The sequence below is a fragment of the Lissotriton vulgaris genome, chromosome 2_1 (genome assembly GCF_964263255.1).
Source record: "Lissotriton vulgaris chromosome 2_1, aLisVul1.2, whole genome shotgun sequence".
NCBI lineage: Eukaryota > Metazoa > Chordata > Amphibia > Caudata > Salamandridae > Lissotriton > Lissotriton vulgaris.
In genome coordinates, this window is record NC_141687.1 from 216,889,989 (window position 1) to 216,909,864 (window position 19,876).

General features: G+C 41.8%; 1 protein-coding gene across 1 annotated transcript in view; it reads right to left on the reverse strand.

The window, feature by feature from the left end:
- Window positions 1–3,040: 3,040 nt before the first annotated feature.
- Window positions 3,041–19,876, reverse strand: part of YWHAG (tyrosine 3-monooxygenase/tryptophan 5-monooxygenase activation protein gamma) — a 182,321-nt gene continuing 165,485 nt past the window's right edge. Inside the window, exon 2 of the mRNA XM_086954784.1 lies at window positions 3,041–9,850. Coding sequence (XP_086810910.1) covers window positions 9,194–9,850 — 657 coding nt within the window. The 3' untranslated portion in view covers window positions 3,041–9,193. The remainder of the gene's footprint in view (window positions 9,851–19,876) is intronic.

Consider the following 19,876-nt stretch of genomic DNA (forward strand, 5'->3'; position numbering starts at 1 on the left):
ATTGTGACTGGACCCCAGATACCCCAGGCACATCTGAAATGGATCAGTCAGACATTTGTTTGGGACAGTCCCTAAATGGCCTAAAACCTATCATTTTAGGGGGTGACATACCTAGCACACTGTAGAAAATGTGGTGAAATATTGAGGTCAAGTATCTCGAAGAGTCCCGAAAAAAGGAACTGACACCAGCATGTAATGTAATGTAAAATGCTCTTATATAGCAGGGCAGTCACTCCAGGGAGCATCTTGGCGCTCAGAAAGGCTAGGCAGAGGTGACATGCCTCACTGATGGTAAAAAATAAGATCTATATGTTCAGATTAGGTTTTTGCATAAGGCATCGGATAAACTGTATATCCATGTTTTGAGGTTCTTTCTAAAGATTGTTTCTGACGTAATTTGGCGGAGGGACGGTGGGAGTGTGTTCCAGGCTTTAGAGCCCAAGTCTGCCAGGGCCTTCCCTCCTCTAGTTTTAAGTCTAAAGTTGGGGATGGTAAGGAGATTCACCTTTAGAGATCTAATATTTCGCGAGGGAATATAGTGTTTAAACATACTCTGAATGTAACTAGGTCCTTTTCCATGAAAGGCCCTAAAAGTGATTAGGAGGACTTTAAAAAGAACCTGTTTGTGAATCGGCAGCCAATGTAAAGTGTCCATTGCTGCTGTGGCGGACGTCTTCCTATTCCATCTCAGCACCAGTCTTGCTGGTGCGTTTTGCACCATTTGCAGCTTATGGCCGACCGTCCTATTTGTCCCTGCATATAAACTGTTGCAGTAGTCAAGGCGTGACATTATAAGTGCCACTGCAACCATTTTTCGCGCTGGGAGTGGTATTAGGTCAAAGAATTTTCTTAGCCCCTTAATGATGCCGAAACATGTTCCTGCTACGGCCACTGCTTGTTGTTTAAAAGCCAGAGAAAAATCAAATCTGATCCCTAGATTTCCGACTGACAGGACAGTGTTTGGGGGGACGGTGGGGTCCTCCGGCCACCATAACGTGGGGCTGAACAAATTCTCTTTTCCATATGGCAAGATCTCGGTTTTCCCTGAGTTGCATTTCAGATGGTTCATGCTCATCCATTGGAACGTAGCTTTGAGGCAGTTTTTAAGCTTCATTTCCGCCTCATTGGTGTCGTCATCCATCACCAGGATGAGCTGCACGAGTGGTGACGCCTATATCGGCTCTGCAACAAATTTTAGGAGGGTAATGGCAGAGATACAACGCAGCAAAGCGCTACCTATCGAGGTGCAGATGTCCAGCTGAGATGTTTCGAGATCTAGTCTGACACCAGGGGACAATACCAAAGGTGGGGAATCTGCGTCTAGAAGTAGTGCTCAGAAGATGTAATACATGAGAGCACATTTTCACTTATAAGGTGTGGAAAGAGGAGCTCTATGGCCTGGTTGCCACGGAAAGGAGAGGTCACCTTTGGTAGAAACTTAGGGTTAGTGCCGAGTGCCTCCCTATCTTTTTGTACCTGAATGAAAGGCTCATATAAGGTGAGGGCTTGTAACTCACTAATATGTCTACAAGGCATTATGGCTGCAAAGAAGAACACTTTCCAAAAGAAATGCTGAAACAGCCAAGAATTGAAAGGAGGGACCCATAGGTCTGGTAAGAAATATATTTAGATTCCACACCAGAGCAAGGGGAGCTCTGAGAGGAATGACTCTTAAGACCTTCCATGAGGGTTTATGCTGAAAGGGAGGAATGTTCCTTCTTTTGCATTTAAGCTACTACCTGGAGACACATGGAAGTGTAGGCTAGGCCAGACTTTTAGGAGACTGAACAGGTAGCAGTTGGGATTCTGGACTGAAGGTTTTTTTTTCTTTTTAAAATCTTTTTATTAACTTTGCTCATGATCTCATTCAATATACAGCAGTGTTCATATGGCATGAAGGAGATCAACATTTCATCATACAATCGGAGACAAAAAAAGCGATATAATGGACTGATTACACTTATACCCCATGCCCAACCCCACCCCTTGTGACTCGGTATTTCCGCCAAGGCTCCCATACTTTCTTCCATTTCTTGGCACAGCCCTGGACTTTTCCAGAGTAAGCGTTTTTCCTGTCCGAACGTGATTGTGAGTTTGAAATATAGATTGTGTGCAGATGTGCTCCTTGCAAGAGAACAAGAAGCAGCTACTCAAAGTGAGGTTAACCAGTGGCTTAAGTAGGCTGACCCTCTGCTATATTCTGTAGTGGACGGAAGCAAAATGTGAATGACACCCCAGACCAATGGATGACGAGAAGTTGCTGAAAGCCCCTATATTTAGGTATGTGGTAAATATTTTAGCAAAATTAAAATAGGTCTTGGCTAACACCAGACCTAAAAATCCGTAGGAGAGGAGAAATGAACAGAAGAGCCAATAAAGGAGAAATGAGAAAGAGATATTAATCTGTGTGCTCCTGTTTCCTACCTTTTGTCCATCAGGAAAGTAGCAAGGTCACTGCAGTTTCTGGGTAAAAGAGTATAAACCATTGAAGTGTTGACAGAGAAAAATATACCAGATGGGAGCACAAAAAAGAGGGACAAAGAATGGGTACTTATGTCTTCTACCGTCTGCTCTAAAGGGTGAAGAGTAATATCGACTTAGGTGGACATACTAGGACATTATAATGTGGCCAACAAACACCACAAAGCGATAGCCTTCTAGAGGAAGCCTATCCTGGTTAATAGTAAAGGAACAGTTTTGAGCAAGAGAATGATGCTGTAACTTGTAAATAACTTATGCTGTGATTTTCCACTACGTAATGGAACAAGTGAAGTGACGCCGTTCTTTTTGACCAAAAGACACTGTTTTGGGTGCTTCACTTGGACAAGTGTATTAAAAAAAAAACACTGTGGTACATCGGTTTGGGTTTCTATGATGTAGTCTCTGAGAGAAAAGACAGAGCATTGTCCGTGTACAAATGAAAGATTCTCAAATGACCTTAAAAGAAATTTACAACATTGGACGGTAAAACTGGAGTCAGGAACTCACCACAGTCAATTGTACCTGGTCAAAATAAATAAAATACATACAACAAAAGGCATCAGATCTGTAAGTTTATTTGCTCAATGTGCGACGGCTACATAATTACTCACATTCATGTTATTCCATCACTGAGGAAAAACTGCTAAGAATGGTCCGTGTCAAAAATAAATCGCCAACAGAAATAATTTGGGGAAATATAATAATGGGGAAAATGAGAATCACTGATCAGACCTTAAATAGTTCACTGCAGTAGCATGACAAAAAAAGCACAAACATCAGCTCATTCAAAAACATTCATAGTTTTTTTCTACACTGTATTAGATTTTCACCATGACGAACACCAGACATTAAAATCAAACTAACACTGGTGTTTTTGCATTTTTTTTGTTGTTTTTTTTTGTTGAAGTATTTCAAAGAAAGTGTCTACACAGTAATATAGCATGTCACTACAGCAACATCCATAACAGATCAATTGGTACGATTACTGGCTAGTAGAGCAAGCTTTAACTCTCCAACAGGGAAGAAAATAAATAACATTTTAAAAAAGCTTTAGAAATTGTTGGCCTATGTTTTTTTTTTAAGTCATAGGAATACATAACACTTACAGCATGAGTTAATAAATGTCAAGCTACCGTTTAGAAATACAACACTAGCATGCACAATATTGTATCAAGAGTAATGCAGCAGTAATCGTTTTCCTGGAGAGACAGTTATCATAGGCAAGTGCAATTCTGAAAATTAAACGAGAACAAACTTCATTCAAGCTGTTTAAAATCAATTGTATCCATTTCCCAACTGTGTGTAATCTTCGTGCCATCTTTTCTTTAGGTTTCCAACAGCAGCCAGAGCTCAAGCGGACATGAACATACAAAACAAATTGCTGTGTAATTCCAGTAAATTCTTTTTAAATTAAAATGGGTAGACAAGACAAAATGGTTAAACTGACAATATGCTACTGATAAAGAGAACACAAGCTATGCAGGAAGAAAATATACTTCATGGCCGGTGGAATCATTCAAATTGTGATCGAGGGTCACTCCGATTTCTCTTCATTTTTTCTGTCTGGTGGGTTTCTAGCATTGTACACATGATTAAACTGAATCCTTGTTAAGGTTAGTTATGTATCACTAACCAGTTGTTGCAAGGGGCTTTTTTCCAGTGATTAAAACTAGCAATTTACAACAGCCCTGGCCTCATTCTGCACAGTATACCATCATCTTTCTCCAGTCTTGTTAATCAAAACAAACAGGACCATGAAACACCACTGCCTGCGCCTCTTGGAGCATCGCAAAGACCTCAGTCCTTAGATAATGGGAAGGACGTCACAAGATTACCTATGGGATGTAGGTGAATACTGATAAATCTGTACTCTCCAGTACTTGTGTATTTGCCACCCAAAAAACTCAATAAAAAAAAACGTCACCAAGAAGAAATTCGAGACTTGGATGCCTGCACCATAATAACTAAAATATATTAAACTTTAAGTCCTGGAGGCCCACTTTTAAGATGCAGGCCTTGGAACCATACTCGTATTAAGAATTTGTCATTTAAATCTATTAAGGGTGCCTATGGTCACCATATGAATCAATATATTTATTCTTTAAAACTGGGCCGGAATTTGGTCAGTTGACTGGTGAGGAAGATCCATGCTCAGGTTGGGATTACAAAAACACTGTTTTGCTTTATGGAAGTAACCAGATGTTTCATTACACCAGTTTTGGTGATGATTTCCACCCTGCAAGGAGTGCAACAGGTGTAGGTGTGGGGCAGAACAATATGTTAGGGACGTGGAAAGCTGGCCTAGAGCACAGAGGTTTCAGAGAGATTCAGCCTATTTACAAAATTATATGAAGAACTGAGAATTCCCGCCTATGTGTTGTAGTGAATGTACATTTCTTTCTAGGATCCTTCTTCGTTGTTTAGTCATATGTATATCGTAGGTTTAAGTAAATGTATTAGGAGGAGAGACGATGTGTTATGCCTTTAAAGAACAGATATAAATTGTGATAAAGTGTGTGTTTGATTGAGGTTGGAGATTCTAAATGGAATCAGTTGACAACTAGCTAGTGAGGTGATCCACGCTCCGGTTGTGTTCACAAATAAACACTTCATTTTACCTTATGGGAGTATCCTGTCGTTTCATTACAACACTTCTCCCATCTCCCTGCAAACAGCTGTGTTTTAATGTTATTGCATTCTACCCCACCTCCCAAAATCCACTTAATTCCTAGGGTACTCCATTCCGGTCAGTTACATTTTTTGTAAAAGGCTTCAAAGGAGGCACATCTTTCATAGTGAACATTCAAAGAACCTTCACAGTGGCTTACACAAATAATAAATGGCTCGCTCTGGAAAATCTATTTGGTTTTTGTCAAACTGTGCAAAACTAAACATATAAACAAGTTTATATATGTAGGTTATATGAATATATGTATTTACGTATGACCAGATACAATATATGCACACATGTTCTGGTATGTATCCACTTGAATTGTAACAAACTATTTTTTGATCTTTCATTTGTTTTAGACATGTGAATAACTGCGTTGTGATACCTCCCCAAAACCTACTGTTGTTCTCGGAGGTTATCTGTAACCTCCTCCTGAGAACGTCAAGTAATTCCCAAGTGCATCAAACTATACATTATTCCTTACGACATTCCAATACCCCACAATAATCTAAACTTTATTACTTCTTTCTTATTTTGTCACGTTAGTCTGGAAACGCACCCATGTACTCACTTGGAGAGGTTTGAGAAGCACTCAAAACTATTTGGTAACATTAAGATGGGTGAGGGACCAGCGGTACACTAGGACCCTAGAGTTAGAGCACAAGACACTCAAGAGTAGGTCTGTAGAACTAAACATTAAGCAGGATTTTTTTCACCTAGGTTTTCTCCAATGCACATTTTGTGTAGCCCTGAAAAGCTGACCAAATCAAATAAATCACACTCCAAGCAGCCAACAGTTAGCACACTCAATTTGCAACCAATTAAAGGTCAAAACCCATTGTGACAAGTCAGAATGGGTAAAACATTTTTTTTTTTTTTTTTTTTAGAACAGCCAGAAGGATGGTTCTAGGGGGAAACATCCTTAACAAGCGTTACGACGACTTGCGCTGGAGGGCGCTATTGGATAGGGAATAGTTAATTTTCTATTCCAACACCTTCCCTACTGTAACGTGGGCTGGAGTTGGAATAGAAAATTAAACTTTTCCACTATCCAGCCCTTACAGCGCAAGTCGTAACAACTTGCGTTGTAAAAACAGCATTGTAACGGCACACGGTGTAAAAGCCCGCGTTGTAATGCCGTACATCCGTTCTAGGAGGTGGGGTTTATACATGGCACACCAAATTGTTGAAAGAGTTTACCACTGGCAGCGAAATTTATCACAAGACAGAGCAAACACCTTTTCTGACAACGAATATACATACTCATGACCCATCTGCAGAGTTTGCATTTTTGGAAATGTTTGCAGTTTTATGTAGCGCATACTCAGCCCAAGACCAACGGAGCACTTTATATGAACACCCGATTACACTACACAAGGTCAGATTATTATCATTATTATTTTTTAGGCACTGTGAGATTGTGATTTGCCCAGAATCACAAGATGTTGAGCCAAGGCTGGGACTCAAACTTGGTACCCCCAGTTTCAAAGTTGACAGTTCTGGTCATTTTTCCATATCTTAAAGTAGTGTCCATGCTCCCTCTCCAATAGTCTCATATAAAACTTATAGGAGGACAGAGATTAAGGCACAACCCCTTAGTTCAGCACATATATGCGAACAAGATTCCTCTACTGCATTAGCTCCTCGCATCCCTGGGACACCGATACACTCCCTCAGACTCCTGCTCGTGGATCCGTTTTAGCCCATGTTGAAGGGCACTGTCGAAATACATTAGGGGTTTGAATTAATGCACTCATGAACTATATCAAGTGAGATATGAATACAAGAAATAAAAAGGATAATATAAGTATTTGTAAAGCGCACGTTCACCTGTAGGTATCTTGGCGCTAAATAACAGATGTTTCTTGTTACCCAACTCAATGGTACTCATTTTGTCAACCTCAGATGGATGAAAGGCTGGGTGGATTCACCGGGATTTGAACCTGTGACCATGCGATCGAACACAGGCCCCTGCAGTGGAGACATTAGTCCACTGAGCCACCCGACCCATATCATTTTATGATATGGATAACCCACTGTGTCAATGTCTGTTATGAAGAAAAACTGTGGTACAAATTCGATAATTTATGAAACATTCATGGGCTGTTTGGAAAATATACTACACGAGATGCATTCTCGAGATAAGAGAGTTCTCAACAAATTATGCAGAACTCGCCAGAAGGATGGCTCTAGAAAAGGACTAAACAGATGGCACATGCAAGTGTATACTTTGTGCAGTATTGACAATGAGATGCCACAAAAAAAGAGGAAATACTTTTTCTGCCAATGAAAAATGTATGTACTCATAAGTTCAATTTAAATACTGTAGTGTCCCTGGTCCTACTCCATTAGCGACCGATAACTTATGGAAGGTCAGAGCCTTAGTTCAGCAACTACAGGTTCCCCTTTCACGTACCGTAACAGTGATATCTGGGCAGTTTTCTGTTATGAATGTAAGCTGGAGCCAGTATATTTCACTTCTATAATGACGTTTACTTCTTGCCACTCGCTAATCAAAGTGTGGGCCTCTGCAAAAGGGCCTCAGTAATCCTTTCCCTCCAATTCGTTGTATTTTCTCTGATCTTAAAAATTATTCCATCACATTCCACCGTTTAATACTGCATTTTAACTAGCTGCGGTTAAACCAGTATCACTGTAAAGAAAGTCTATTTTTCATATACTTGACAGCCAGACCAGCAGTCAACCACCAAGACAATGAAGAAAACCTCTTCTTCATCGAAACAAAAATGCTACCAAATCACACAACATATTGGAGTATCTGCAAAACACCTACAAACTGCTGACATTGGTTGCTCACTCAATCTCTGAAATGAATTTGGAACGCGGATCGTATAATGCATTTCCCAGGACCATAATTTTATTTTCGACTACAGTAATTATTCACAAAAAATGCTGTTCTTAATCCTCAGCATTCGAAGGGCACAGGAACTGCAATTTAGTCGGATAACCTGCCGATTGCCAAAGGACAATGTGTTTGGTTTGCGAAATAATCAAGTATTGAAATGTTTCGAGTAAAACGAAAACTCTGCTTTTATGGACATTTGACCTATATGCATGTTCACGTCCTACAACACCACCATGATAGAACGCCTCAGGTTTCCATACTTGAAATATATCTATTTAGATTTACCAGAAAACTTCTGTGACCACTGAAGTGAAAAATGTGAACAGTGGAAAGTCAGAGCCCCAAAATAGGAGATGAAACAGCTTTAAGGCAAGAGCCTAACTAGTTAACAGGGCATACAGATCTGAAGGCTCCTTATCCATTAACCCCTCCCCCCCCCACCCCCCCCTCACTGCCACCCCCCGAATTAACCTTGATCCTTTCCAGTGGTCTTAATTGTTTTACGTGAAGAGTGATGTAAATGTACATAGCTACACAAAAGAGAAAAAAAGCAAAGTAGGCCTCAATTATGTCCATTTGAAACACCCTGAATTTCTATAAAGGAAAATGGAATGGATTTTGGGGGGAAATTGTCGCTATGTCAGTTTGTGCTATGCGACCAGACTTCAGGATTACCACCAAGACAAATATTCCCTCAGTGTTTGATGTAACACGGGTGCAAACAAATAGTTAATACTGTCAGCTAGGAGGCACTAATAACATTTTTTTAAAAAACATACCGCATGGCACTTAATGAATGAAACAAAAAGCAAAATGCACAAGCATAAACTTACTGGAACCACAAAACTATTTTTAAATAAGGGCCATCTCCCTTCGATATTATTCATCTTGCAAATCTTTTATCTAGCAATAAATAAAAAAAACAGCTCCATCTGTATTTATAAACTGCAGTCCTTATGCCAGTGTGAGGCTGCCCTTCCATACCAGCACAGCCAGTCTGACTTCCACTAGTGGTATTTTGGCAAAATGTCGACGAGGCAATCAAGACAGGAGGTGGGGTTCACCCTGGAAAGGTTACCCTTTCTCTCCCCTCCCCTACCCTGAAACCCCACTTGTGGGAAAAAAATAAAGACTGCGGTAGTAGCATCAGCGTGCGGCTATCAGTCCTCAAAGATTTAATTGTTGCCTTCTCCACCATCGTCGTCCTGCTGGTCGCTTGTCCAGAGTGTAAGGTTGTCACGAAGTAGTTGCATGATGAGTGTTGAGTCCTTATAAGAGTCCTCATTGAGTGTGTCCAACTCAGCAATAGCATCATCAAATGCAGTCTTAGCCAGGTGACATGCCTGCTCAGGAGCATTCTGGATCTCATAGTAAAACACTGAGTAGTTAAGGGCCAATCCCAATCTAATAGGATGGGTTGGTTGCATGTGCTCTTTGCTGATCTCATGGGCTTCACTATAAGCCTTCTCTGATGACTCCACCACTGTGGCTCTCTTTTCACCAGTTGCCACTTCAGCTAGATAGCGGTAGTAGTCTCCTTTCATCTTCAGGTAGAAAACCTTACTTTCATACTGTGTCTCACTGCAGTTCTTTATCAGGAAGTTGTCCAGCAAATTCAAAACATCTTGGCACACTGCTTCCAACTCCTTTTCAATTTTCTCACGATAAGCTCGCACCATTTCAATCTTCTTTTCATTTCCATCCGCAGAGGTCTTCTGTTCTATGCTACTAATTACCCGCCAGGAAGAGCGTCTTGCCCCAACCACATTCTTGTATGCAACAGACAGCAGGTTTCTTTCTTCATTGGAAAGTGGCTCATTCAGCTCAGTCACCTGAAAGAAAAAGAGGAACAAAGTTAAATTGTGATTTAATCATGTGAATATTGAAGTAAAATGAGCAACAAATAGTTATTTCCCATAAATAAATATTCCTAATAAACATTTATATGCCTTTGTTCATCAGAATGACGTGCAATTGTCTGCCATGGAAGGTCTCCTCAATCGTCACCCTAAACCCAAATACACGCCTAGGTCTAGAGGAATAAAAATATCTGCACTGAATTAATACACTCCTTGATTCGAGCATCAACATCACTGTGCCTGGACCATGAGAATATTTACTCTGTAGCAGAACACCAAAAATCTTTTTTTGACCATCAAGAATACTCTTCAAGTGCCTACGTCTAAAAGAAGAATTAGTAATAGAAAGAGGGCTGGTTCTCAATTAGGCTAAGATACAAAAAGAGAATGAATGCAGTCCCATGAACGAGTATGAAGATGTACCACTCTATGTAAAACAACAGGAGCGAGAAAGGGATTTCCACTATGTGGAGGGGAATGTCCCCTTAATGATTAAATAAACAAAAAATAGGAGTACCACCACAAGACCGGTCGAGGTCTGAGAATGTGGGGAGAGAAACTGCACAAAAAAGGAAATTATCCTTTTTAAGAAGACCCCTCACTCACCAACCTAGTTGGTGACATGCTTCATCATCGGGGTCCCACCCTAACAGCCGAATGCCATCCGGGTGTGCTGCGACACCTGACTACAGTGGAGCAGGTTGTTTTTTTGTGAGTGTAGGTGAAAAAGTGAATTAACAATTGTCCAGATATATTTTATTCTGGAGCTACTGGACAATGTTAAAAAGTTGCTAAGATACTTGTATCGGTTTAATTGACCATTACTATCTGTAAAAGGTGAAGAAATAGTGCAAAAAAATGGTCTACATGTTTCAACCTGTATAAGGAATTGCCAGGTTTTCGTCAGGACCAAGTGTGTGTGACCTGGGCGGTGTACACACACCAAGGTATACCGAGTATACAGAATCTAGTATGGAGGACCGGTGGCCTTAATTAAAACACTGGTTTACCAATAAAAGCGCTTGCGCAGTAGCAGCACAAAAGTATGCGTGATATGCAAGAGTCTAGCCTATTGCTTAATCTATCAGGCAAAACTCAATTTTGAAAAGCTCCAACTTTACTGTTAAAATAACATTTGCGATTTTTTGTATTTCTTTGGTTTCTGAATGAAACAAAACATTTTATAATCTCTTTATTTGTTTAATCTACACTAGTGCCTGCATTTTTTAGTATTGCTTTAACTTTCAAACTTAAAAATTGCATAGATTTGGCCCCCGGCTTCCAGTTGTGATCTCGTGGGATTCCAAAGAAGTCAGATTGCAAACCTCTGCTTTGCAGTGAAACATAATGCCAAAATCTCTACGCATTACCCCAGATCAGTGGTTCTTAGCCTGTAGTAGACGGACCCCTAGGTTCTTTCAATAAACATGAGTATTTTAAGGTAAATAACTGTAAAAGGTTATGCCTCCTATGAGCAGAATTGTTTCATCAAGTAACAATAATATCTGCTTGAAGTCTACTATATTGCTTCCTCAATGTATTAATAAAAAATTTGTTTAAAAAATCATAAGCATTTAAAAACATTTTTGGTAGAAGCGGATTGCCATTTGAGGACACTGCCTATGAGAATGTGCACCACCAGTGTTCCCATTAAAACATGCTCGGACCTGAACTTGCGATCATCTTCTGACCAAAAATACTCATAAATGACTTATGGTTTTTTAGAAAACATTTGCATCTGTATACTCAGAGAGCCAGTCTTCTTAGGACTATGCACTGGTTGTCTACCCAAAAGCTCCTTTCCAGGCTGCAGGCTCTCACATGCTCCAAACATGTACCCTTCATGTATAGGAAATGGGGCATGCCTGTACTTTTCAGCAGAACTGAGATTTTTTCATAGGCAGAGAACCACTTCTCGGTAGGCAGCGTTTGCTGTGGCACAATGAGGACCAGGTCTTCTAGCTTTTATGCAATTTCCGTCTTTGTTACCTTTTGAGACAAAGACCTTGCATGACCTCCTGCTTTTTCCAACTGCTAATATTTTAAAGATAGAACTGCAAAACAATAATTTCTTATAGTCTTACTCTACTCTTATGTTTTGTTAACTCGAAATATAAACCACTTTATAGCTCAAACCAAGGTTTTTCAATGTTCTTTAACTTTGTGTAAATGGTTAGAACATGCTCAAGGATTATATCCCGGTAGATTATATGAAAATAATTACATAAATTATCAAGTGTAGACAGAATGAATCGTACAGCTTCTACCTCATTTCCTTACAATATAAGTTTACCTTTATGGTAGCTCGTTTACTCTTATGCTGTTAGCTAGTTCCTATTCTAAACATGTGGTCTCCCTGCCACAAAGTGGTGGATCACAAAACAACTTCAATAGGGGTTTACCACCCATCACTCAGTCTCCATCTGACCCTGTGAACCCACAAAGCCTTCCCCAAAGGACTACTAACGATCCAGTGAAGCATTAACACCCATCCTAAATGCCTTCATCAACTCAGCCACATTTCCAGACACCTGGAAACATGCCACTGTCATGCCGATGCTCAAGAAACCATCCGCTGACCCAGCCACACCTTCCACCTACAGAGCCCTCTCACTCATACTATACCTGGCAAAGGTCTTAGAGAAACTAACCAACCGATGCTCACCGACCACCTCAGCAACTTTCAGCTCCTCCACACCATACAGTCCGGATTCTGGCCCAACAGTACAGAAACTGCACTTATCACTGCCACAGACTACATCCACATGATCCGTGACAAACTATTCACAGTAGCCCTCATACTCCTAGACCTTGCTACAGCATTTGACAGTTTCACACAATCCTCATTATGTGCCTGCACACGATTTGCATAGAAGGATCCACTCTGCACAGGATTGGCTTCTTCTTAACAGATCGAACACAAGCTGTCAGCCTGGTACAATTATTCTCGGAAGCCTGCAAACTCTTCTGTAGAGTGTCTGGATGTGCATTGCTCAGCCCATGCCCACTTCAACACATACATGATCCTCTTGGTCAATGTCATCCGCAACACCCATCAACATCCTCTCCTACGCCGACGACACAGAACTCATACTCTCCCTCTTGGTCAAGACCCCCAAATAAAGTAAGAAGATCAACACCTGCCGGACCGAATTCGCTAACAGGCTGAAATCTAACTGTCTCAAGCTCAACACTGACAAGACAGAAGTAGTGATGTTCGCAAGAACACCTCATTATGGTGCTCCAACTAGTGGCTGACCAAACTTGGACCCATGCCAGGAACCTCAGAATAATCATCAACAACAAACAGGACAGGACTGTAGAAGTCAACGCCATCACTGTATCCTACTTCTGCACCCCAAAGATGCTGAGGAAAATCTTCAAATGGCTCCCAAGCAACACTACAAAAACTGTCCACTCACTTTCCAGCAAGTTGTACTATGGGTAAAACCCTCTACGCCAGGATCACCAAGGAACTCAGAGGATTAAAAATCATCCAGAACTTGGCAGCTAGACTCATCTCCAACCTCCTGCACAGAACTCCCATAACCCCACACCACAGGGAACTACACTGGCTCCCGATACACAAACACGCTCAATTCAAACTCCTCTTACACACATTCAAGGCACTACACAACTCAGGCCCCACTTACCTTAACAGTTGCATCTCCTTCTGCCAACCATCAAGACACCTTTGCAGTACTCCTCGCACATATTTCACACATGCACAGAACTACTTCAGAAGGACCAGTGATCTCTTACATCGCTGCTAAAGTATGGAATGACCTCCGACTCCACCCCAGAGCTGCCTCCTATCTTTTTGAACTCCGTAAGAAGCTGAAATCCTGGCTTTTCAATTAACTAAACACCCATAGGCAGGGCTTAGCACACACACCTGCTAAGCGCAGGATACTTTTGCTGGTGATAGTACGCTTTAGAAATATACCCAACATCCAGAGCTTTGCCCACCAATACCAAACACTCATGGATACGTCATAAGCAGCACCCTCAAAACTTTAAACATCTGCCAACACTGCTAGTTCTCTTCTTAGAAACAAGAAGAAAATTGGCGCGTGTTATTTGGCTGATGGGCCTGGGGTCATTAGGCAGGCATCAGTAATTCGAATGGGACTACAAACCAAGCTAGAACCTATCAATTTGATTTTAATCTTACATCAAAGCAATTCTAATTTTTAGTGTAGCATTCGAGAAAAAGTGATGTAGGGTCATGGGGTGGTACAAGGAAAGACTTGAGAGTGTAATATTGGCCAAGAACCTGTTTGGCAGCACGTGTCTGACAAAAACATGGACACAGAAAGCCACCGAGGCCACATTAGCTCTGGTCGTGTCTACCTGGACACCAGATTCTCTGGCACTGCCTCCAAATGTGAAGAACAGTTGAACTGTCAAATGTCAAACTGTTCCATCAAGAAAAAAGAGGAAGGAGCAAGTTGAGTCATCCATATCGATGCAGACCTGTGGTTGAGCCAAGGGAGGCTGCACAAACTCCTGGTCATCCAAGATCTGGATCTGCAGGAAAGGATAAAGGGACACATACCCATTTTGTACAACTTAAGTGGCAGGGCTACCTACCAATATGTCTTCTACAGTTCAGTTGCCCGAGAGCCAAGTTTGGAGCCGCTTGCACCTCCATTTTTTTCATTTACCAGCCCAGAGGCAGTACTATGGATGACTGATTGAGTGCCTACACACTTTGGAAGGCCTGCCTTTAACACTATTTAATTGTGCTGTGAGACTAACTGTTCACTTACTGACACATTCCACCTTTCAAATGTCACCTCCACACAATGGGCATTGGGCTCAACTGTAGAGGATTCGGACTAGACTCACTGGTGCAAGTCTTGGAGACTTTGTTTCCTTGCCCACGACTAGGGAGAGAGATCCTTTACCACTTGGTCCATGATTCACTGGATTGATTCAATAATGCATTGAAGGCTTGTGTCCTTCAATGCATCATTGTGACCCAATCGAGAAACCCAATCAAGAAACTCTGCTTCTCATCTGAATATCTCAATGGATCAAGAACAGATGTAGTTTCAGAAGGGCTCTATTTTCAAGTGCTTAATGTTCTTTCCCTGAAATGGATTAGCTGAAACAAACGGTCAGTTACAGGGTACAAACCGGTCTCCTGACTAGGTACTTTAACATTTCCTGGGATTATTCACACTATTTGAGTAGGGCAGGTGAGGTTGACATGCATGCATCAGTTGAACAAGAGTTCCTTGAAGCAAATGCCCATCTTCCCACAAAAAAAGGAATTATGTATGGCACTTAGTGGAAGAGACACTCTAATGACAGCTTGATACAATGATTTAATGATGGAATCCAATGAATCCTTCTGTGCACGCTATACTCTAAATGCAAGCTAGGTCGTTCAAGATGGGCACCATATTAATGGTAGCACACACAGCTCCTTTGACTGGACTGTCCCTCAAATAAGAGATGAAAAAGTAATGCAGATCAGATGCTGTAAATTTAAGTGACACAAAGAGGAACAATGCAACACAAGCTGCTCAAGCTGAAGCATTTGCAGTTAGTTGGCAAATGATTCCCAAAATTGATAAAAAAGAAATTGCTGCATGCAATTAACTGCTTACACCAGTTCCTAGACTGATCTGATAAATAAGGGTTTGGTGAGATAGTACTGTAAATTCGCAGATGAATATAAATTGAGATGATGAAAGATGTCATACGATAATATTTTAGATGATCGATTGACTTGTACAACTATGTATTTTGTAATTTTACCTATATTAAGTCTATATAGGCTAAGAGTAGAAACTAAATGTATAAAATAATTACTCAGTGGAACAGACCATCTCTCCATTCTCAGTTGCTACTTTTCTTGATTATAACCGATGCACCTATGTATAACTGATGAATCCAAACCTGGATCGCATGACTGTTAAGCTCCATCTATACACTGCACCCCGCCCCTAAAAGAATTGCTTGCATCGGAGATCAAAGAGTGATTTGCTATTAAAGCCTTCTTGCTTCAGATGGGGAAGGAAATCACTTGTCAAAAAATAAAACTGAAGTACTGCATCCACAAATCTCCATCTACAAAGATACTCAAAAACTGAAGATTTTGGTTGCCAAACATCAAATACTCCAGACTATGCAGTTCTTGCACAGAATACATGACACAATATAGAGCTCTAAGCAGAGTAAGAGTTAGCTACATCAAGGCACTATTGCCTTTATTTTCAGATATGAGGAACAACATCAATAGTAGGGGTGGGCTGAATTAGCGTAGCCGCGCTACACAAATAACTGCGAAGTGGTAAAAAATCTCTGCTAGCAAGCAAAAGTTCCACAAATACGCGGAATTGCTTGTTCCGTCCGTTCGCGATGCTTTTTTCCTGTTTGCGAATGCTGTGTGTGTGCTCGGGGAGAAATATCTGGCGAACAAGCATTTTGAAAGCACAAACAAGTAAAAAATTCTGCGAAGCTGCAGAATTTTGGGCTATTCCGAAGTCTCCGCAGAACGTGAAATTCCGCGAGCAGAACGGAATTTATAGCCCAGGCCTAACCAATAGTAATCTTCAGAAACACAAAGGATGCATCGCTTTTGGGTGGGTATAGACACTCTTTAACTAGAGCAAGGTAATCCTGGCAACAGGATGCACTCCACGTGTTAATTCAGCACCCTCTCCCTCACAGAATTTCATTCTGGAATGATGCAGGCAAGGCCTTTCACTACAATCCCATGTTCCACACTGAAGCGTATCACACAGACAATGGCCAGTAGCACACTATGCCACTGATACATACGCTTCTGACATACAATAGGCATGTGCATATGCAACAAGCACAGAACTACTCCAACAAAAAAACATACACAAGGCACAAAGGCTATCATTGAACAAGTAAGCAGGCTGCAGGGTCACAGACCGACTGGACAGGAATAAATCACATTCACAGAGCAGGCATGAAGACAGGCACTCACAGGAAACAGGGAAACACTCAGACAAGATCCCTACATCCTAGAATGTGGCGGGTGGTGGTGCGAGGTCACTGCTAGTGCTAGCAAAATGGTTCAAGAGAATACAGTGGAGCACACCACGGGGCAAATCCATAAAGAGTGCAGAGTAAGACAGTAGAGTGGTTAGCAAATGTGCAAACATGACCCTCGTCTGAAGACACACCAGTCGGTTGGTCAAGGAAACGTCCATTAGAGCTACAAATGGTGACATAAAGGCTAACATCTCTCTCTGCTCGTCCAAAGCACACAGCACCGGCAGAGATTGGGGCACAACATCTATAAGATTGCAGCTTACTCAACCACCCACTGCACCTCACCTTTGTCAAACACCCATAGATGTGTAGGCAGCAAATGGGCCAAGTGAAGAAACAGATTTGTTGGAGAAAGTCCTCCTCACACTCCACTTTGCCCGAGCACTCAAAGCGGAGTTCCACTCCACAACTGAAATCATTTGGCCAGTAACTGTGCGATAAATGGGATAATTCAGGGTAACCATATTGCCTTTTCAGAGGTACTAGATTGGCTAACCCCTAGACCATCAACCATTCAGCAGGACTGTAACACTGACCCACTCTTGGTGGCCTTCACAGGCGCCAGAATGACCTATGAAATACTGTTCTATTCTTGCCGGAAGGGGTTGGACTTAACCCCAGTAGTGATTGGGCGGGACAAATTAAAACGAAGGTCCCCGAGGAGGGAGGTGTTCAGCCATTTGGGGCCGAAAGCCACGAGAAAACCACAGGAGGAGAAGCGGAAAAGAAGAATCTCTGAAGCGGCCAGAGCGACGGCACCACGGAGAGGAGACACTGCGGACAAAGAAGCGAACAAGCCTTGGTGTGAGGAGTGGTGGAATCCTCCAGAGCGGCCGTAACTCTGGAGAGTTACGGCAGGGCAGGTGAGTGGGGTGTACCACGGGAATTGGCGGGAGGAACCTTGGAAGGGAGGGGTAGGTAACGGAGGGGTGCGGGAAGGGTGTAAGTCACACGCAAAGTCCGAGAGTGCGCATTTTACACCGCCTGGGTGGGCGGCCTGATAGTTAGCCCATTGTTGACCGTAACTCGCAAACTCCTGACTGAATTACCGCCTATTTGCTGTACTTGGGCTTAGTAGGAGACATCCCCTTTTTCCAGTTATTATAAATTGATGTTGGTTTTGGTTCCCTCACACTGGTGATACCCACTGTCATATGGTTACTACGTTTCTATATATTGTGTTAAGTTAGCATGAGCTTATTAAATGTTTAAACGCAATATTTTCTTTCAGCTTGAGTTTGCACACGACACCTAATTGTTATTGTAGCTTTCAACCTAGACGAAAGATGTGATTTATTTGAGAATAATATGTTATTGCTCTAGTATCAGTCGTGCTTGGTACACTTGGTACAACTGTCTGCACACCGAGAACTGCACACTCTAAGAATAACCTAACACAAGGTTGCTGAAGGCCTGATCCTCGTACCACGTTAGACATAACACAAATAATGTTGCTGCCAACATTGGGCTCTATGCAGGTTTAAGATAGAGTTACAGGGAATGAATCGACACACTTGATGCTTCGCATGCAGAGAGCTGGTAGCTGTTGATGTGATCTACTCCTACTGAGAATTAGAGGTATGGGCCCGCCCAGCTAGAACCCAAACGAGACCTTCTTAGATATAAAATAATATACTGAATAGGGTGCGCAAAATATAGGTGATACAGAATTCTATAGATTTTTGCATCATAACATGCTATCACCTTTTGCTTATTATGGATTAGTGACTATGCTGCTAACTCTGATTTTTATAATATGTATGTTGGTATTATACAAGATACTGCGTTTGAGAACTTTGCATTGAAAAATAAACATTTCAAACTTGCACGTGTGTTCTTTGCCTCCCAGTTTCGGTTTGTAATGATTATATAACGAAAGAGTGTTCATGTGTTCCACGATACCTGAGGTACCCTAAGTTCATGTTCTGGATTGTCTAAGTCATTGGGAAGTAATTACTACCGATGAGACACTGTAGCTAGCTTGGTAAGGGGATTTCTGAAACAAAGGTGAGTTTTGGGTCACCCTGACTCACCCAGGTTCTAGATCTCTGTGCACAGTTCTGTGGGAGAACGGAAACCCTGCTTCACCACGGCAATATAATACCGTATTCACGACCCCATTAGCTCAACAGTCACAATTTTCTTATTAAGAGCACTGTAACACTTCAAGGTGTGGTGACGGATTAAAACCCTTAGTCACGCAGGAAACTTGTGTTCTGACGGCCCTTCTTTTCCCTCTTTTATGAGCCTCCGGGGAAACCCCTTTGACTCTGAAGACGAGGAGCTAGAAACAACGGCCTCCACCCCCGAAGGAAAAGAAGAAGTGACATCAGAAGAATATTGTGACGCACAAACATTTGTTTCCTCTGAAAGTAGCTCTTTTGAAAATAAACCACAACCTGTTCGCATGTACATACAGCCTCCTCACTTGTATATCAGACCTGCGCTCCCATAAGTGGTGTCAGAAGTGGGATTGAAAGGCACAATGGAGGCTGCAGTTGCAAAAATGGCAGAAAACCAAGAACATCTGGGGAAAGTAATGGAGCGCTTCCTGACTGAGGTGGAAGAAGACCGTGGTAAACTTCAACAAGTTCTCTCAGGACAAAACCAAAACCATGGAGCAGCAATGGATAAACTGACAGAGGCAATAGGACAGCAGAGAGGTCTCACCACCCTGCCATCAGTGGTGTTACAGAGATATGTGAGTGGAGAAGATCCAGATTTTTTCTTTAACAATTTTGAGAGAATGGTGACTGCAGCATCCTGGCCTGCTGATAAATGGGGACAATATTTAGGGCCTCTGTTATTTGGTGACTTACAGGCTGCCAATCAAGCTGCGACAGTTCAAGGGGGGGTTACCTATGCAGAGAAAAAAAGGTCTATTATGGAACGACTGGGGGTTGATGATGACTCATACCGGCAGAAACTACGACAAATGAAAGAAGGACCACAAGAGACACC